We start from the raw sequence: 20,379 nt of genomic DNA, 5'->3' as shown, positions 1-20,379 counted from the left end.
TAAGTACAAAATAATAATGGTGAAAGTTATAACTGATGTCAGGTGTACGTTCTCCAGGCAAAGCCATTTCTCTGGAGTATGATGGTGTCTTTTTTCCTCAGGAGAAGTAAAGAGTGAGAATCCCTTCCCAATGTTGGTTAGGTAAGAAGGCTGCTGATGTCAACGCCAGCACAGCCTCCTTTCTGCTTCAGGCCACTTTGAAGCCCTCTCCATGTCTTTTCAGAAAGATGTCCTAAGAACTGCAAACCAGGCAGCTCTGAAAAACCATGTATCTTATACAGATAGCAGTTGGGTCTCTGGCCAATGTCATCCTTTTCTTCCACAGCATCTCTCCAGTCTTGCTTGGCCCCAAGCAGAGGCCCACCCACATGGCTGTGGCTAATTTCCTGGTTCTTCTCTCCTCTGGGATTCCCCCACAAAGTGGCAGCTTTTGTTTCAAGGAACTCCCTGTCCAGTCTTGGGTGTAAATTTGTATATTATATAAAGAGAGTGGCTCGCAGCACCCCCCTGTGCTCCACCTGTGTCCTGAGCACCTATCAGTCCTTCACCCTCATCCCCTGGGGAGGGGAGTGGAGTGGAGTGGATGATGCTCAGAAGTAGAGCCCCCAAGGTCATTGGTCCTTCCTGTTGCACCTGCTGGATGCTTAGGGTCTTAATGAATATCTCTGTTTCTGTGACAGTCACTGGTCCACAGTACATGGGAAATGAAACTGACAACCAAGGCAAGTGGTTCTGTTCATCCTCAAGTCCCTTTGCAGACATTGTCATCCTGTGGTCCATCTCTCATGCCATGTTTACTGGCCTCATGATCTGGTCCAGTGGCTACATGGTACTTCTCCTGCACAGACACCACAAGAGAGTGCAGTATATTCACACCCCCACAGGCTACCACAAATGTCCCCCGGAGACCAGAGCTACCCACACCATCCTAATGCTGGTGGTCACCTTTGTCAACTTTTACATACTAAATTGCATTTTCGCTTTTTATACCACTACTTTTATAGATTCTCGTCTGTGGTTAATGCAGGCCACTCATATTTTGGCTTTATGTTTCCCCACTTTTACCCCCTTCCTGTTGATCCTTAAGGATCCTAGAACTCCTAGGGTCTGCTTGGGAGTTGTTGAAATCACGGTTGAAATGCTAAATGTATTATGTCAGCTTCTATAACATCACAATTACTACATTGAGTCATCATTTACCAGTTACCCATTGTTATAAACTTTGTTATAAAACATGAATAACTTCATACTTACGATTTTAACCATTCTTAAGTGTATAATGCAGTGACATTAACCACATTTACAGTGTGTACAGCCATCACCACTTCCTATACCCAAGACTTGGTATCATTAAAAGAATCACTCTCCCTTCTCTCAGCCCAAAGCGCCCTCTATTCTACTCAGTCTCTATGGATTGCCTGTTCCAGGTACTTCATATAAGTGAAGTCATATAGTATTTGTCCCTCTGCATCTGCCTTGTCTCTCTAACTGAAATGTTTTCAAGGTTGTCCCACCTTGTAGCAGATATCAAACTTTTGCTTTTATGGCTGAAATCTAGTCCATTCTATGTACATACAAGATTTCATTTATTCGTTCAGTCGCTGATGGACACTTGCATTGTTTTCATCTTTTGGCTATTGTGAATAGTGCTGGTATGAACATGGGTGTACAAGTATCTGTCTAGTCCCTGCTTTCAGGTTTGTTGGATATATACCTAGGAGAAATTGCTGTGTCATATGGTATCTCTCTGTTTAACCTTTTGAGAAATCACCAAACTTTTCCACAGCTGCTGCAATATTTTATATTCCCACCAGCAATGCACAAGCATTCCAGTTTCTCCACATCTTCTGCAATACTTGTTATTTTCCATCTCTTGACTATATCCATCCTAGCAGGTGTGAGGTGGTATCTCACTGTTGTTGTTTTTTTTAACATCTTTACTGGAGTATAATTGCTTTACATTGTTGTGTTAGTTTCTGCTGTATAACAAAGTGAATCAGCTATGCATATACATATATCCCCATATCCCCGCCCTCTTGAGCCTCCCTCCCACCCTCCCTATCCCACCCCTCTAGGTGGTCACAAAGCACCGAGCTGATCTCCCTGTGCTATGCGGCTGCTTCCCACTAGCTATCTGTTTTACACTTGGTCGTGTATATATGTCCATGCCACTCTCTCACTTCGTCCCAGCTCACCCTTCCCCCTCCCCATGTCCTCAAGTCCATTCTCTACGCCTGCGTCTTTATTCCTGTCCTGCCCCTAGGTTCTTCAGAACCTTTTTTTTTTTTAGATTCCGTATATACGTGTTAGCACATAGTATTTTTTCTGACTTACTTCACTCTATGACAGTCTCTAGGTCCATCCACCTCACTACGAATAACTCAATTTTGTTTTTTTTATGGCTGAGTAATATTCCATTGTATATGTGTGCCACATCTTCTTTATCCATCATCTGTTGATGGACACTTGGGTTGCTACCATGTCCTGGCTATTGTAAATAGTGGTGCAATGAACATTGTCTCACTGTGTTTTGATTTGCATTTCCCCAATGGCTAATGATGTTGAGAATCTTTTCAAGTATTTACTGGCAGTTTATCTTTGGAGAAATGTCTATTCAAGTCCTTGCACGTTTTTGTATGGGGTTGGTTTTTTTTTTTTTTTTTTGCAGTACGCAGGCCTCTCACTGCTGTGGCCTCTCCCATTGAGGAGCACAGGCTCCAGACGTGCAGGCTCAGCGGCCACGGCTCATGGGCCCAGCCGCTCCACAGCATGTGGGATCTTCCCGGACCGGGGCACGAACCCGTGTCCCCTGCATCGGCAGGCAGACTCGCAACCACTGCGCCACCAGGGAAGCCCGGGGTTGGTTTTTTAAATTTATTTATATTTTATTTTTGGCTGCGGTGGGTCTTTGCTACTGTGCGTGGGCTTTCTCTAGTTGCGGCGAGTGGGGGCTGCTCTTTGTTGCAGTACGCAGGCTTGTCATTGCGGTGGCTTCTCTTGTTGTGGAGCATGGGCTCTAAGCACCTGGGCTTCAGTAGTTGTGGCATGGGCTTAGTTGCTCCACGGTGTGTGGGATCTTCCCAGACCAGGGCTCAAACCTGTGTCCCCTACATTGGCAGGTGGATTCTTAACCACTGCACCACCAGGGAAGTCCCACCCCTGGAGTTGGTTTTGTTGTTAGTTTTTCAGAGTATTTTATATATTTTGGATATTGAATCCTTTTCAGTATAAGATTCACAAATATTTTCTACCAGTCTGTAGTTTGCTGCTATGGGCGGGATGGGGGCGGGGAGGCAGTTCTTTAGAGACTGGTGAGTCTGTCGCTGCAGGTGTGCCATCCAGGGAGAGGGGCTGTGAGTGGAGATTAAACCACATCCATCATGGTACCATTTTTAGTATTTGTCTTCTGTTTAATTCACATTCTCAAATAATCGTTATTTACCTTTATAATGATTGAAGTTACTGAGGCTTAATCAGGTTTGCCTGCATGATTGAAGTGAGGCAATTTGAAGTCATCAGTTGGAACATTCCGAAAGGCAACACGAAAGCAATTCTGCCACAGTCCTATCGTGAACCTCTCCCCCATTGTTTATTCCCCTTTGAATGTGTCCGGTTAACTGCTACAGGGTCCCCCCCCCCATATATACACTAACACCAAACTGTTCCTAGCCAGGGTACAATTACCATTTTAAAATTCTCCAGGGGAAGGGGATGCAAGGGGGCAGCTGAAATGAAACTAGATCTGTAGATGAAACTAGATTTCTTGGATGTAAACGATGGTGGAGGGTAGACAGGAGTTCCCCAGCTGTGTGTGGGGGGGGAGTGATGACCCTGTTATCTACAGTTTTGTGTGCTTGAAAACGTCCATTAAAATCGTATTTTAAGGAGCAAATGTTAAATAGTACTCTTGGAAATTATAAGTGTTCGAACAGAAGTAAACTGACGTGGATGAAACAAAGAATTCGCCCTAGAAGTAGAATAAGAGCAGGAAGACACACTCAGTAGGAAACGAAAGACAGCAAAAAGAACTTGCTGAAAAGCTCTCGGGAAACCTATGGTTGTCCCGGGGGTTGGGGACCCTGCGGGCTTTCAGCTGGTATGGTTGGCGGGCACTAGAATTCCCGCAAAGTACAAGGAGTTGCTGGGAGCAAGCTTTTTCTGAGTCAGGTAGTAAATACTTTAGGCCGGAGGGTCTCTATGACGCCTATTCAACGCTGCCTTTGTATGCAGAAGCTGCCCTAGACCACGGGTGTGGCTTCATGCCAGTAAAACTTTACTTACAGTGCGCGTCCCTTCCCACCCTCGACCACAGGGCGGTGACCCCTGAATTGGGGCATCAGCTGACGTGTGTGGGTTTCACTCCCGCACAGTAAAGGGCTGGTTACACCGACTGAAAGCAGGAATGAGGGCGTTGGTTCCAGTGTGGCAGGAGACTGACGGGCGTTCTGCAGAGAGCAGACCGTTCTGAAGAAAAGTATTTCTGCTTTAAAGGAAACATGGGGCAAAGGCCGAGTCTGGGCCTGAATTGGAGTTTCCGTGTGAGAAAAATTAAGACGGGGTGAGACTGAAACCCTGTGAGCCTGTGCAGCGCAGGGCGGTCAGTACGGACGTGCACATGCGTGAGAAGGGGGCATCTGCAGGGGCAGGTGAGAGGGAGGGTGCAGGTGAGTGTGGGGACGTACTGAGGACGTACATGCAGGTGGACCAGGGGGCCTGGGAGAGAAAGCGTGTCCAGCGCTGGCGCCCAGCTGCCCAGCGTCGCCCCCCCGCGCCCGCCGCCCTCGGTCTCTGGCGCCACCTGCTGGCCACAGGCCCACAAGCCGCTCCCTGACCCTAAACCAGAACAGCCCTGGGCGGGGGCTTGTCCCTTCAACCCCCTGGACAGAGACGCCCGGTCGGAGGTGCACGCACAACGGCCCGGGCAGCGGGCGTGAACCACCAGGAAGGGACGGGCCACTACAGACCAAGGGCTCGGGCCTTCGGGGCAGGCGCCCTCAGGCGGCAGCTCCCCCTGAGAGATGGTGGCCGGGACACTCTGGAAAGCGTGATACACGAGGAGACCCAAGGTTCTGGAGCTCCTGTGAGCGTCACGCTGTAAGGAATGGAAAGGACGTCCGGGAGGTGGTGATGCCTCATGGGCACGTGGCTGACGGGGTTGTGGTGGTGTCTCTTGTTTTGACAAATAAGGAAACGGCCAGAAAGATTGCAGTCTCTAACCTTTAACCCTTCCACTAGCGTAAACTGAAGTCCCACATTCCCGTCATCGCCTTCCTCTCCATTTTTTAAGAGGTGGCGGGCAGGCTCTGCGGCAACACGTCCAGTGAAACAGAGCTCCCCGCTCCCACAGTCCAGGTGGCCAGGAGCCCGCCCCCCACACCCCGTAAGCCCAGGAGACACAGCACCTTGAGTCCTGAACCAACCGACTGGACCGAGTTCCCTGGGCCCCGTCCTCCTTGGGGAAGGGTGGTGGTCCCCTCTTCCATCTATCTGGACCCCACAAAACTCCAATCGCCGCAAGTGTGCAGGAGGGAGCCTGGCCTGACCAGTCCAGGGCCACTGATCCTAACCCCCGCCTCTGACCTGTACACTCGCTCCTGTTCTAGGACCCATCGGGGCCACCGTGCCACAGCCGTGTCTGAGGCTCCCCAGTCCCCCCCCACACCGTGGGAAGTGGGCACCACTGGAGGCAGGTCAGTGCAGGCCAGCCTGGGCACACCCTCCGGCCCCTGGTGGTCTGCATGCACCTGTGCCCTCGCGCACCCCAGGCCAGAACACCTCCTGGGGAAGAACAAAGGCCAGTTGATCTCGGGGTGCCCAGTCCATGGGATGGAGCCCCCGCCCCGTGCCCCTGAGCCAGCTGTTAAAAGGAATCACTTCGGGAACAAACCGGGGCGGGGACCTGACCCCACGAGCGTGGAGGGAGCCCACCTGGAGCCCCCATCACCCAGCGGGGACTGCGGGGCTGCGAGGCTGCGGGGCCTGGACCAGGCGACGCTCGCTGTTCCTGGGGGCGACAGTGGCTTCACCTTGCCGGCTGGCCTGCAGACCCCCTGGGGCCCAGCCTAGAGAACAGCAGGCAGGAAGCACCTGTGGTCTCCGAGCTCAGCCAGCAGCAGCCGATGCGCGTCTCCAGCGGTGCCACGCTGGGCACAGCGGCTGGAGCGTGTCTGTCTGAGGTGTGTCAAGCATGTGCCACCTCAGTAACAACTCCCCGTCCTCACCGACAACTCATGAGCCCTGGACCCCAACCTCAACGTGCTGTCCGCTGGCACAGCCCAGGGCCCCGTCAGCTCTCCAGAGGGACTCCTGACCCTCTTAAGGGTGACTGTCTGGCCCTGAGTGGGCCACAGCTCCACCAGGACTCAGTGACCCCTCCTACCCCCAGCATAGAACCCAGCGGCACCCAGAGGGTCAGGGAAATCAAGGCTTCCACGAGGCGCCGGCTCCCAACTGCCCCCAGGAGGCCAATGGGTTCGGAGCCCTGGGTGCCCCAGGTGAAGGGGTCAGAGGAGCCATGAATGAGAATGTGGGGGCACCGTGCCCATAAGAATTGCCGTTTATTCCCAGAGTTGCCAAAATCATCACCAAGGATTCACCGAGGGGTGCATGAGGGGACGAGGAGGCTCAAACACTGATTGAGGGGCCAGTCAGGAGTTGGGAGGGAGATGGGTGGGGGGACCCCCCCGCTGTCCCTCCCCCTTCTAATGCCGTGGGCAGGGGTCCCCCTCTGGCCGCACCCCTCCCCATCCCCAGGTCCAGTTTCTCTCCGGGGAGGCAGGGTCGGGGATGGGGGGGGATGGTGTAGTGTGAGTGGGCCCCAGGAGGGGGAAGGGCACTGGGGTGGGGGCAGGGGTCCCCCGCTTCACATGCACTCACAACACTGGTTGCCCAGGGAGCAGGAATGGGGGAAGCCCCCTCCCGCCCTAGATTATAGGAGGAAGGGATTAGTGTTGGGGGCCGGGGGTCCCTGGGGCATCATGGGGGGCAGGCCAGGGCCCCCGCCAAGGGGAGAGATGTACGTCGGTGGTGCTCCAGCGACCGGGGGCACGGGGCTGAGCCGGAGCTGGTTCAGGGTGAGTGTCGCGGGGGGCGCGGGCTGGAAGGGGTTGGTGATGGAGGGGCCGGTGGCCGGGCCTCCTGCAGGGGGAGAGGACAGGGAGCGGAGTCGAGTCAGGGGTCTGCCGGGTGGGCCAGCACCCCTGCTCCCGGGCCACACTCACCGCTCGGCAGGAAGGGGTTGGAGGCCTTGGCTCCTGGCGGCGTGGGGCCTGGCCGGCTCACCAGCGAGTCCAGGTCCACGAGGGCGGCATTGGGCCCCAGGAACGACTCAGGGGTCTTCCGCGTGGGCGGCGTGGGCGTCGGGGCGGCTGCAGGCGGGGGGCTCCCCACAGCCTCGGCCAGAGAGCCCCCGACCCCGCTCATGTCAAAGGCACCGGGACTGCGAGCGGGCACCTCTCCGGCGAGCAGCTCCAGCTCCCCTAAAAGGGGCCGCAGAGGGGGGCTCAGGGGGGAGGCCGCCGTGGGGACCCTGAGGAGGCAGCCCCAGAGCCAAACCACGCGGGTGTGAGACCAAGAGGCCAGGCCGGGAGGACCACCCTCTGACAGCCTCCAGGTCAGGGACCGACCCCGGCGGGTGACGGCAGAACAGCACCGCTTTCGGGAAGCTCACACGACGGGTCACGACTGCCCGGAGGGGACGCGTGGGGAGGGGGGGGCAGGTGCCCACCGTCCCAGGAGACTGGGTGACGCGCCGTTAGCGTGAGGCCTGATTTGTTTGTTTCTTTAAGATTTAAGAACCCCGTCTGATACTGAAAGACATGCACACATGTCGCTGAAGAGAAGCCTGGAAGAGTGAGAGCTGCAGACTGGACGGCAACCTGCGGTCAGCCTGGGCGGGGAGAGGCCCTGGTGCCGGGCCGGCTCCCTCCAGAAAGCCTGCTGCCCTCAAAGACGCAGAGAAACCAGGGACCAGACAGAATGTTGCCCAGGGCGGGGAGGCGGCCACCATGAAGAGAGCCCCCAACACCACACAGACTCGGGGTCTCACCTCAAGGACAAGCCCAGGGACAACCTGCAGACACAGGGCCAGCCCGGACTCTGGCCGGAAGACAGGCGCTCGGATCTCCAGGAACAGGGGTGCACGAACGCCCGTGCCCCGGGCCCCAGGACACCAGTGGGCAGGTGAGGAAAGGCGTGCGGTCCCCAGAGGGAGGGGCGGCCATCAGGCCAGTCCAGGCGCCACGCCGCCCGGTAGCCCCCAGAGGCTGCACCGCACTCCAAGAAACATTCCAGGGGGCCAGAGGGCAGCGCTGGGGGAAACTGGAGAAAGGGAATTCTCTGTACGATTTCTGCACCTCTTCTCTAAGTCTGAAGTTATTTGAAAACAAAGTAAGAAGTTCCTCTTTACAATGGGTGGACGACCAGCTCCACCTCAGTCACGCTGTTACAAGAGCCCTGGGGGCCGGGCCCACCTGGGGGCTGCAGCCATCCTGCTGCGTCTCAACCCTCAAGCGGCCGCCCAGCCTGGAGGACAGGCCTCCTAGGCTTGGGGGGGACACTCACCCGTGCTGCTCCCAGAGGCCGGCAGGGCTGTGCGCAGTCGCTCGAAGTCGGAGAACTCGTCGGGCTCCGTGTCAAACCCCCCGACCGCTGTGGGGTCAGGGTGTGCCCTCAGCTTCCCCAGGGGCCCAGGCGACGTGACTCCTCCCACACTCGAGGCCCAGCCCCCCCGGGCCACCCCCCAGTACCTGCGGTGCCATTGGCGCTGGGCTTGGTACGGGAACCCCCCCAGGGGTCTGAGAAGGCCGGGGCCGGGGCCCAGGGATCGGAGCCTGGGGGTCCGCCGACCGGAGCCCCGCCTGCGTGAGGAAGAAAGCAGGTGAGGGGCTGGCAGCCTACCCCGCCCCCCAAAGCCAGGCAGCCCCGAGGCTTCAGGCCCCTCCCCAGCTGGCCCCTCCCCACGTCCCCACCCTCCAGCCCTGCGACTCACACTGCCAGACGCCCCTTCCTGGCAAAGCCCTCCTCAGCCTTGAGGCCTCCAGAAAACCCCCCGAGGCCCCTGGCCAGGGTGGGGTGAGGGGCCTCGTGCGTGCCTCACCCAGCCTCCCACCCCGCCTCCTGCAGCCCCCGCAGCCGCTGGGCACCCACCCCCCAGGGCACCCAGGACTGCACGCCACGACTGCACGCCACACACAGGGCCAGGGAGGCAGTGGGCACTCACCGTCTGAGCTCCCCCACGGGTCGGGGGTAGGTCCTTCTCCAGCCGCAGGCGCCGCGGTCCCACCCCAAGGGTCAACCGGGGGCCCCGCGGGGGCAGGCCTCCAGGGGTCCCCGGAGGAGGGTGTAGGAGTCGGCCCACCCCAGGGGTCAGCAGCGGGAGGCACGGCGGGGCCCCCCCAAGGGTCCGAGGTGGGGGCCGCCGCGGGGAGGGCAGCAGCCATGGGCCCTGGGCCCCCCCAGGGATCCGCGGCCTGCGGAGCAGCCGGAGCCGTGAAGACGTCAGCAAGGTCCATGAGGGACGACTGCAGGGAAGAAAGAGACAGAGAGAAAAGGGGGAGTGGGGCCGACCCCGACCCAGAGCGAGGACGCCGGGGAGACAGGACAGCCACGCAGCAGGAGGGGCAGTGGGAGCCGGGCGTCGAGGTGAGGCGGACCTACCGCCAGGGGACCTCCGAGCGCCCAGAGGACGGGAGCGGGGGCAAACGCCCAGCTGCTTGTTCATCTGCAACGCTCCACCCCGTCCACCTCCCCACCCGCCCCGGCCCTCCTCGCACCCTAGCCCCTCCGTCCACTCTCCGCACAGCAGTCGGCTGGCCCTGCAACACCACACACCCGCTTCCCACCCAGCCCAGGCCGCTGACCAGTCCACGACGGAGTGAGGACAAGGGCCGCCGCCGCCGCCGCCGCCCTGGGCCCCGCACCCACAGCTCCCCACGCGCGTCCCGGGGGTAGCCCAGCTCGCTCTGGATGGGAGGTGCCCCCACAGACCCTGCACACCCCTTCCCAGGGGCAGAGCAGGCGGGGCAAGGCCGAGACCCTCCTGGGCTGCATCGGACACTGATGAGGCCTCTGGCCAAGGCCGGCCTGGACACGCTCTCCCGCCAGCCCGCCCGCCCCCCCAGGCCCGGCGCCCCCCCAGGCCCGGCGCCCACACTCACCTCCTCCTGACCCACGGTCTCCCTCTTGCTCTCCTCTATGGCCATCTGCAGCCGCAGGTCGTCCCCACGGCGGATCCGTTCCTCCTATTCCGGCCGGAAGCAGCAGGCAGGCGAGGGGTCAGACTCCGAGCAACGGGGCTGACACTGCACTTCCCACCCCCCCACCCCCAAACGGACAGCCCCGAACCCTCCCACCCAGACAATGGCGACTGAAAATTAAAATGGGATGCGGACGATGTGTGGGATGGGGTGGGACACGGGGGTCTCAGGCTGGGGCGGGGGGGACGATGACGGGAGGGTGCCGTGCAGGGGACAGGACGGGCCGGGCCAGGCCGGGCTGCTCTAACAGGCTGGGGAAGCACGGGGCGCCTGACTCCGGGTGTTTTCTGCAAGGGGTGAAGGTGGTGGAGCCCTGGGCGAAGGTGGTGGAGCCCTGGGCTGTGACGGAGAGAGAGATGGGCACCCTCACCACCCCGAGCAGCCACAAGGCATCTGCTTCACGTGCCGGGTATCCTTCCGGGGACCCATTAGACACAAGGTCCCACTGAAAACGCTGCAGCACGAACGTGTGGGGGTGGGGCCCTTCAAGGTGAGAGGAGGCGGGGACCTGGGGAGGGTCTCAGGGGAGCCTCGGGGTGGGGAGGCTGCTCTGACCTTATCGTGCTCCTCACGGCTCAAACTAAGGGCCAGCTGGAGCTGGACGTCATCCTCGGGGCCGCAGGACGGGGGCTGGGGGAGAGAGAGTGTGAGGGGCTGGGGGAGACAGGTGGGGCCCAGAGGCGGGGAGAGAGAGACGTGCACACACAAGGATGGAGACAGAGAGCCAGGCTCGGACACAGCAAGAGACACACAGACACAGTCCCCGAACTGGTGAAGAACAGCAAAGAGACAAGCCTGGGGTGTGGGGGGGGAGCCGGGCTGGGCAGGGCCAGGAAGGCCAAGCACCCGGAGAGGAAAGGGAGCGGGGAAAGACGGGGCCGACGGTGAGCAGAGCAGAGAGACCGGGAGAGGAGGGGCGGGCAGGGGCTGAGGGCGAGGCGTGGAGATGGACGGCACGACGGAAGCCGGCCCCGCGCCCCCGCCGCCCGGCCGTACCTGGTCGGCCTCCTCCTTGCTCATGGCCAGCGCCAGCTGGAGCTGCAGCTCCTCCTCCCCGCTGCTCTGCGGCCAGGCCTGCTCCGCCTCGGGCGGGGGCCCAGGGCCCACGGCTGCGGAGGAGGCTGAGGGGACACAGGCGCTGAGACCCGAACGCAAGAGGGGACCCCACGGCCCAGGCAGCCAGGCTGGCAGAGTCTGAAACCCCCCAACTCCCCTCGGGCCTGGCCTCCCTCCCCCAAGATCCCTAGTGGGACCCAGACCCCAGGCTCCACGGTCCGGGAGGGGGTGTGGTGTGCACGCAAACCCACGGAGGGGTGCAGCGGCCCCACCTGCAGGAAGGACGGGGTCAAGGAAGGACAGCCCTGGTGGCGCAGGACAAAAGTCTGCTGATAAAGAGGGCGGGCCCTGGGGAACCTCGGAGCACCGGGTCAGAGGTGCCTTGTGGCCTGTCTCAGGGCCCCATCTCAGGCCCCAGGGGGACGGAGGGCCTTCCTCCCTGGTCCCCAGGCGGGAAAGCTCCCAACAGCCCCCAGTGGGGAGCCTGGAGCCTCGGTCTCCAGGGCTGGGGCCCTCGGCTGGATGCTGGGGGAGGAGCGGCCTGCACACCTGGCCCCGGCCCCATCCCGGGACAAGGAGCGGATGAGGAAAGGACGGAGAGAAGACATGGGCCCAGACGGGAGGGAGCGCCCAGCCTTCCCCCAACGGGCCAGGCTCGCTCCTGCCGGCCAGGGAGCGCTCACCAGCGCACGTTGCCTCTCCATCCTGACCACCTACCAAGACGCCACCTCCATCACCTGGAAACTGCTCTGGCCTCCTACAAGGTCCCACCTCCCCAGCTCCCCAGCCCCCCAGCCCCACCCCACCCCCGTCCGAGAGCTGCCGGGCCCACCTCTCGGCATTACTCCCATCTTCCACCTGCGCTCACGACACCACTTGGGGAATGTCTCTACCTTTGACACCCACCCGGTCCCAGCATAAAAGGTCTTTCCCAGGAGCACTCAGGATCTGCCCACCCATGTATAAAACTGAAAGCTTCCCGACACAGCTGGACCTCCCATCGTGGAGGACGCCCTTTCACCTCGTGCTCCTCATCGCTGGTCGCCACCCAGCACCTACACTGCCTCCAACTCCAGCCGAGTCCCCCTCGCCACCGCTCTGGCCCTCCTCCGTCCTGTGCAGCCACCTAGGGCCTCAGCCCCCTGCCCTCTGCCTGAGCACAGCTCCCGTGGTGGCAGCAACCCCCTGCAGACCGCGCGCTCCCTCTCGGGCACGGGCTGCCCCCAGACAGACCGGAGGGAGCACGCAGGTGAAGGGCGCAGGCGGCGGACGGGCCCGGACACCCTGGCTCACCCGTGGCGGTCTGCGCCAGCTTCTCCTTGGTCTTGAGCGCGTGGGCACGCTCCTCCCGCAGCCGGTCCTCGTCGCGCAGCAGGGCCACCAGCTGCTTGGCCTTCTCGCGCACATTCACACCCTGGTCCTTGCCGTCGCGGTCCACGTACTGGAAGTCCTTCAGCGTCTGCACGGCGTACATGTTCTCCTTGCACTGCTGCGACACGCGCTCCGAGCCCGTCTTGATGAGGTACTCCATCAGCGTCATGGCCTGCAGGGGGGACGACGCACCGTCACCCGAGGCCCAGCCCACCCACGCCCTCCGCGGCACGAGCTGCCACCGGGATGGGCCTTGAAAACACCACGTGGGGTGGCCGAAGCCAGGCCCCAAAGAGCAGAGTGTGTGAGGGTCCACTCACAGGAGATGTACGGGCGGGCAAACCCACAAACTGGGCCCGGGGACTTGGGGGGGACTCTCAGTGGGATCGGGAGATCCCCCCTTCTGTCTGGGGGGACGAAAACATTCTGGAACTAGGTGGGGTAATGGCTGCACAACATCGTGAATGTGCTTAACGCCACCAAGCTGTGCACTTTAAAAGGGTGAACTGTGTGTCACGTGACCTACGCATATCTCAATAAACACCCGGAAAGGGGAGACGGCCAGTGCATCACCGCAGCCCGCGTGGGGATCGCCAAGCGAGCGGTGCAGACGCTGCTCTGTTCATTAAAACGAACATCTAAGGTCGCATGGCTGGAAGGCAGCTTGTTCGGTCCCGCTCAGGGTGCCCAGTGCACGACGCACCCACCCGCTTTCTCTAGCACCCTGTGAGTCTGCAAAGTGTCATCCCAAGCATAAAGTTTCACACCGCCCCGGCCAATCAGAAGACAATGGCGGAGGAGGGAGACCCCGTGCCGTGCCGGCAGGGCCCGTCCAGGCCTGGGCGCTCTGAGGGAGGACCACGCCGGCAGGGAGGAAGGAACACCCTTTGGGATCTTCTGCATTTTATGACATGGGAACAAATTCCCTTTTCAGCAAGGTTTAATGGAAAATACCCCCCTACTCCCCACCCCAGGCAAGGCCTTTGTGGTCTGCAGAGCCTGGACTCCAGGCGGTCTGGGGAGTGAGGCGAGGGGTCCTGGCCCCTTTCAGGCTCTGTGGGAGGCCATGGCCACTGTCCTCAGGAAAGGGGCACACCTTAGATTTTGCAGGTGACACCAGGGGCCTCCCAGGGTTCCCAGACCCACCCAGGGCTCCTAGGTCTAGAGCAGAACAAAACAGAGAGGGAGGGGCAGGCCACCCCGGGAAGCTGTCTGAACCGCAGCGGAATCCGCCAGGGTCACATCTCCTCAGCCTCCCCAGGGAGCTTGACCTGTATCTGGCATGGGTCCTGAAGGTGTGTTGACACTATTCACCTCTGTAATTAGAGATTAGTCTTTAACTGACCGAGAGATGTTTACGCCTTAGAGGAGAATGGAAAGAAGTAAAACCACCTCCGCGTGTGGAAGGCTCCAGAACTCCTGGGCCAACGGTGCTTGGGAATTCAGAATTTTCCCAGGTTCACGCCATAAAGACTGCACACACCACTTGTAACAGAAGTCCCCCAGAGGAGGGTGACACCAACGGTCGCACTCTGTGGGACCCTCAATGCCGGATAAACAACCTCACCCCAGTCCAGATGGGGCCTTGGTGCCAAATGACTTTTGAAAACTTTCGTTTTCAGAGCTCTGGGGACTTTGGAACTGCAGTTTAAAGACTATGAACATGGAAATAACCCAAACACCCCACAGGGGGGAAAAGCACATGTACGAGCCGTGGCGTGTTCATATGACAGGAGCCCCCCAGCCACAGCCACGTACACGAATGAGTGACTGCTCCACACGTCAACCCCCCAGACGTGACGGCGAACAAAGACAAAAGACAGCAGGCACCAAGGATCACAGGCCACAGGACTCCACGCCTGGAACAATCTCGGCAGACGGAAGGCCGGGCACGGTGCCTCCTGGGGACACATACTCTATCTCCACCTGGGCAGTGGCTACAAAGGGGTGCACACACCTAAGAGCCAGCTGGGCTGTGAACTCAGAACATGCGCCTCGATGGAAGACATCACAGGTTTCCAAAACGGCCTGGTCCAGGATGTCCCGGGCCACCAGAACACGAGCATCAGCTTAAACAGGGGTCAGCAAGCTTTCTCTGTAAAGGGCCGGTTGATAAACCCGCCAGCATTTCAGGCGTGCACTCCCGGTCCTGAGAGCTCAGCCCTGCACCAGGCCACGTGTGAGAAAGCTTTACTTACAAACATAGGCGGAGGACCAGGTGTGACACGTGGGCTGTAGTTTACTGAGCCCTATTTTCAAAAATAAAGACTGAGACCCTGCACTCCTCAGCGAAGTCAGGTGACACAACCCGGAGTCAGGAGGGTGAGCTCGGGGACGCCCCTCTCAGCCCCACCACGGCGAGGGCGGCCCTGAACCTCTGCACCTCAGTTCCCTCACTTGGAAGAATTACCACTGCTGCTCTCCGCCCACAGGCACCGGTCACAAAAAACCTGCCACCTGTGGCCTCTCAGGACTCACCTCCCCTCACACACCGGCCCGGCCCCCTCCCCCCGACCTCACACAAAGGCTCCCCAGCTCCCCCACCCTTTCCCTTCACAAGAAATGACTCAACTGAATCCAAGACCCAAGCGTGGCTTGTAGGGAGGAGCGTGGAAAGGAGCCAGAGCAAACGGGCCTCAGATCCCGGCTGGAACGTAAGCGGCGCCACCTCTCCAGGCCTCAGGCTCCTCGTCCTGGAACCCCCGGGGACCCACCCCAGACTCCAGAGGATAGACATGCTCCAGTCTGCGTCCACGAGGCCAGGGGCCTCACCCATCTTGCCCACCGCCACATACAGAGCAGGCCCTCAACTGCCATTTTACCGAAGGAACAGCGACAAATGGACTCACCAACACCCCTGGGCCCCAAGAGTCGGACTCTCCCACAGAGGGAGGTCCCGGGACTGGCCTGAGGCCGCAGTGCTGGGGGTGGGGCCTCGCCACCTGCCCTAGCCCAGGCCCTTTACCACTTTTTTTTTTTTTTTTTTTTTTTTTGCGATACGCGGGCCTCTCACTGTTGTGGCCTCTCCCGTTGTGGAGCACAGGCTCCAGACGCGCAGGCTCCGCGGCATGTGGGATCTTCCTGGACCGGGGCACGAACCCGTGTCCCCTGCAACAGCAGGCGGACTCTCAACCACTGCGCCACCAGGGAAGCTCCCTTTACCACTTCTTGACCTACCTTGGGACGCCAGGCCCCAGGTCCCCAGAACAGCAGTCAAACAAGAAACCCACCCACTGAGCGCTGCCTGCAGCTGAGTTCCCTTTACCCAAAGCCTGTGGGCTGTCCTTCCGTCTGTTCACTGGATCAGGGCGTGTGCGTGTATCACTGGGGGCACTTTAGCCACATTTATCAAAATGGCACAGGCACATGCCCAGAAATTCCAGTTCTGGAAAATGGCAAACGTACACGGACATTCGTGGCTGTCTTGTTTGTAAAAGCAGAACATTGCAAACAACTTAAAAATCCAGCACCAGGTAGCTGACTACGTCAATTATGACCAACCCAGACAGGAGACAGGAAATTGTTTAAAAAAAAAGAAAGAGTGACAAATCTTTGTTGTCCTGATGAGAAATGATCCCTGACACGTATGCTTGTTTTCCTTTTTAAAAGTAGGGTGTGACTTACACACGGTAAAATTCACTGTTCCTTACACGTTGCTTTGCGTTCTGGTAACTGCATACGGCCACGGGACCACCGCTGCAACGAGGATACAGAGCCAGTCCGTGGCCCCCAAAACTCCCCGGAGCTGCCCACCTGCCTGGACCTCCACGCACAGATCACCACAGAGGACAGAAGCTGGGGACACGGCCGCCTCTGAGGGAGGGGCGGACACTGGGCACCCACTTAGGCCTTCTAAGAGGATCAGTCTTGAGAATGTGCCGCTTCTTCAAAAACCACAAGGCCCAAAATTCTTTGCTGCCTTCACTGAACAAGAAAAAGATTTACATAAATTACGTAAAGACACAGAACTCCAGCTCCTCATGGAAACCAGGAAGGCGGCACGACTCTGGGCGCCCCTTGGTGGGCACGCCCCCACCCAGCTCTGCGCCCCGCACTGACCTTGTAGACGTGCCGCCAGTTCTTGCCGTGGTCGTTGAGCCGCTTCCAGATCATGCTCATGATCTCGGAGAAGGCGACGACGTTGTAGGTGAGGTCGGCAATCTCAGACATGAGGGAGCTGGACGGGCCCCAGGGGTCGTTGCTCGTGGCCTCTCGAACCTTGATCTCGGCCTCCGAGTAGTTGTGGACGATGTTCTTCATCTGGCGCCGCAGTGAGGAGGTCGACATGGTGGCTGGCGGTGGGGAGGGGGGCGGGCCCCCCGGAGCGTGCAGAGACGGGGCGGCGGGAGGAGGGAGGCCGCGGCAGGCACTGGCAGGTCACCGCATCTGGGGAAAGGAGAGGACCTTTGGGAACACAAGCGGGATCTGCGGCCACCCGGCTCCCCGCTGCCCGCGGGGTGGAGGCCCAGGTCCCCACTGCGGCCTGCGAGGCTCTGGCCCCGGTTAACCTCTGCCTTCGTCACCCCAGCCACCTTTCAGCTCCTCAGTCGAGCCCAGCTCCTTCCTGCCAGGCTCAGCGACGCAGAGCGTGCCGTGGCAGGCCGCAGGCCTGAAGGAGGCACGCCCCAGTCCACACTTCCCCGCCTGGCACTTCCCGCACCGCAGTTCTCTCCTCTGTGAGATGGGGCTTCATTCGGAGTCCACAAAACTGGAGGGAGGCTGCGGCGCAGGAAGCGCGCTATCCACGTGGGTGGTGTCACGAGACAGTCACCCTGCTCTTCCTCCCCTCACGAGGTCCTCGCAGTCAGCCGCGGGCGCCGCTGGAACACCCCACCCCAACACCACAGCCACCATTCCCCAGGGGGCCTCGTCGGTAGGCTCACTCGCCCGGGTGATTTTCTACTCGTTTGTCTGACTCTGTGGCTGAGGCCGCCCTGAGAGCCCCATGGGGGCAGAGACCACGTTTGTCTGGACGTGGCTTTTCCCATCAGAGGAGCTGACCCGGAAGAGCCATTCAAGAGCCATTCAATAAGCCGTGCAGGAAGGAAGGGAAGGAGGGAGGGCAGGAAAGACCTCTGGAGCCGGGGTGAGGGGGGCAGAATCCCCTGCAGGAACAAGGACACACAGGGAGGAGGCCGACAGAGGGAGCAGAGACAGACAGGAGGGGGTATGCCAGGGGGGCGAGGTGTCCCAACGGGGAGGCTCGGGAGGAGAGATAAGGAACAAGCCCGCTGGCTAGGCCCCAGCTTCGTGCCAGGCACTCCTGGAGCACGAGACATCCATTATCTCACTTAACACTGCGGGCGGGGTTCTAACAGCTGAGGAAGCAGGGGCTCACAGTAGGTGAAACAACCCAGCGAAGGTCACACGCTAGGCATGGCGGCGCAGACTCCACCCCAGGCCACCTTGGGCTCCAGAACATTCTCTTTTAAGTTAACCTGTGCCCAGAGGAGAGTGATGGGAAAGAAACAGAAAAGAGGAGAAGGGGATCAGGCCAGTGAGGCCCGTCACAGCAAGCACTCACACAGCCCTTGCCCGGTGCCAGGCGTGCTCGAGTGCCTTACACACGGTAACTCCGTTCATCCCCATGGCGCCGTGATTCACAAACACCTCACAGGGGAGGAACCCAAGGCACAGGCCTCACCTCCGGAGCAGCCCGGCTGCAGAGCAGGCTCTGACCACACCGTCCACAACCTTTCCAGCATGCTAGCCACAGGCAGAGACCTACGGAGATCGCCTACAACCTGAGTCCCAGGGGAGGCGGCTGGCCCCTGCCTTGAACACAGGAGAGCAGGCACTTGGAGACAGATGTGAACAGCTGAAAAGGGATGGCCAGGGTGCCAAGACAGACCCAGCCAGACACACTAAGACGAAGAGCTGATCTGACACCTAACAGCAGGAGACTGAAAGGAAAGGGAAAGAGAGAGAAGAAGAAAAAGAGGCACACAGAAAGCTCGGCAGACAAAGACACGAGAAACAGATAAAGAAACGTGGGAAGAGGGTGAGGCAGGCGGGCAACGAGAAAAGACGGAGACCCTGAAACGAAACGCGGCAGTAACCTGGGGCAGGGAAGTAAGCGACAAGAAAAATGGAGAAGAACACGAACTCTGGGTCCAAAGTCTGGCCTCCCTGAGATTCAGTTTGCTCAACTCTGAAATGAAGGAAAAGATTCCACCCGGCAGAACTGTTGATTAAATACAATGGATACATAAAGTTCTTGGCACTGCGCCCCGTGGGTAGTAGTTCAATAACGTTGGCTACTATTATTGTCAGAGAAAGAAACAGACCCATTTCCAAAAGGGTGGCCATCAGAAAATGTGCTATCTTAACATCGTGTGTTTATATTAACGGGCATTAGAAGACATAATCAACCTTCACAGCAAAACTAAAACTTCACAGATACTGCTTAAAACAAGCCTACATTTTTCAAAATTGCTTAGCCCAAAGAGAATTACTAGATCGAATAAAAGACAAATCATACGGCAAAATTCTCCAAAGGGTAATCAGATATCAAACGATGTCAAACGTCACCTGTGTGGAACAAAAAAATCTACAAATAATAATGGAAACCAGAGCTCCCAGCAGTTAACTACACACTTACTACGCGCCAGGGTTAGGCACTTAAAAGCATCACCTCCGTTATTAGGCAAAGCTGCCCTATTACGCAGGACACATAAACACACTAATTTTAAAGACTAGGAAACTAAGGTTTGGTGATAAATCACCTGACAAATCTTACAGGCTCGCAAAAAGTGGGCCTCTGATTCCAGAGCCGGGTTCTTCACCAAAACTAACTCAAGAACCTGGGGGAAGGGGCAGGCCCTAGACCAAGCGACAGACCCGCGGAGAGGGACTCGGGCTTGGAGGACACAGGTACCAGGACAAAAATGAGATGGGAAGACGGTGGGGAGAGATGCACAGAGACCAGAGACACCTGGCGAACGGAGACACCAACATTAATCCTGACCCTCAGACGCCAAAACGTGACAGAAAAGCAGAACGAGACCGGGACAGACACACGGAGACAAATGCTTTGCAAAAACGCCGAAACAGACACGGACACGAGCACAAGCGAGGCCCGCGGGAGGCAGCGGCGCTGACACACAGACACAGGCAGACGCGGGAGAGACGGAAAGCCGCGGGCGGCCCAGGCCGGCCGGGAGCAGACACACAAAGGCCGCGGAGACGCCCGAGCGCGCCCGCCCCCCGCGCCCCGGCCCGCGCTCACCTCGGCCCCCTCACGCCGCGCTCCAGGGGGTCATGGCGGGCAGCCCCCTGCCCCCGCTCGGCCTCGGTGTCGCGGGGCGCGCGCCGAGCCGCGAACGGCGGACGCGGAGTCGCGCTCGGGCGCACGCGCGGACGCACGGAGGGCCGCACGCCGACGGCCCCGCCGCCCCGGCGCCCGGGAGGGGCGCGGAGAGCCGGGCGGGGGAGGGGAGCCGCCGAGCGGACGGGAAGCAACCAAAGGAGGCGACGGACCGGAAGCGGAAATGGCCGCGCGACCCGCCCAGCCGCCCCGTCTGCGGCGAGCCTGCGCAGTGGCTACTTCCGAGGACACGCTCTCCCGCGTGCCGTCACTTCCGGCGCGCGGGAGCCGTCGCCAGGAGCCACTTGCCTCATCTCCGCCCGCCTCCGCGAAGCCCCGGGGACGCGCACGGAGAGGCGGGGCGCAGCGAGGGGTCGGGCAGCGAGCTCG

General features: G+C 59.5%; 1 protein-coding gene and 1 pseudogene across 3 annotated transcripts; one reads left to right on the top strand and one right to left on the bottom strand.

Moving 5' to 3' along the window:
• The first annotated feature begins 266 nt into the window (after positions 1-266).
• Positions 267-6,066, top strand: LOC308605824 (vomeronasal type-1 receptor 4-like; annotated as a pseudogene). Its single transcript has 4 exons — positions 267-1,147; positions 4,886-5,094; positions 5,604-5,690; positions 5,766-6,066. The product of its transcript is annotated as a vomeronasal type-1 receptor 4-like (transcript).
• A 467-nt stretch (positions 6,067-6,533) lies between these two features.
• On the bottom strand, positions 6,534-20,060 carry EPN1 (epsin 1). Of its 2 annotated transcripts, none has more exons than XM_081217436.1 (11): positions 19,912-20,060; positions 16,743-17,069; positions 12,606-12,855; positions 11,253-11,377; positions 10,812-10,886; positions 10,158-10,241; positions 9,221-9,521; positions 8,748-8,858; positions 8,563-8,649; positions 7,221-7,478; positions 6,534-7,137 (listed from the first exon to the last, which is right to left on the bottom strand). In XM_081217436.1, the coding sequence occupies exons 2-11, from the start codon at positions 16,968-16,970 to the stop codon at positions 6,929-6,931; spliced, it is 1,728 nt and encodes a 575-aa protein (XP_081073562.1). In that variant the 5' UTR covers positions 16,971-17,069; positions 19,912-20,060; the 3' UTR covers positions 6,534-6,928. The 2 variants fall into 2 exon arrangements, with proteins under 2 accessions (XP_081073562.1, XP_081073563.1); XM_081217437.1 differs by lacking the exon at positions 19,912-20,060 and adding an exon at positions 18,328-18,407.
• Between the last annotated feature and the right edge of the window lie 319 nt (positions 20,061-20,379).

This window comes from Mesoplodon bidens (assembly GCF_964165515.1).
Source record: "Mesoplodon bidens genome assembly, chromosome: 18".
Classification (NCBI taxonomy): Eukaryota; Metazoa; Chordata; class Mammalia; order Artiodactyla; family Ziphiidae; genus Mesoplodon; species Mesoplodon bidens.
Note: the sequence above shows the minus strand (reverse complement) of the source record. Positions and strands in the feature narration are given on the sequence as shown.

What these genes read in the sequence shown, in the direction of transcription:
- EPN1 (XM_081217436.1), bottom strand. Translation starts at nt 16,970, where the DNA reads ATGTCGACCTCCTCACTGCGGCGCCAGATGAAGAACATCGTCCACAAC. An exon ending in GCCGTGAGGAGCACGATAAG is followed by an intron (nt 10,242 to 10,811) that starts GTCAGAGCAGCC and finishes CGGCCGGAATAG; the next exon opens with GAGGAACGGATCCGCCGTGG. An exon ending in GGCCTCTGGGAGCAGCACGG is followed by an intron (nt 7,479 to 8,562) that starts GTGAGTGTCCCC and finishes GGCCCCTTTTAG; the next exon opens with GGGAGCTGGAGCTGCTCGCC.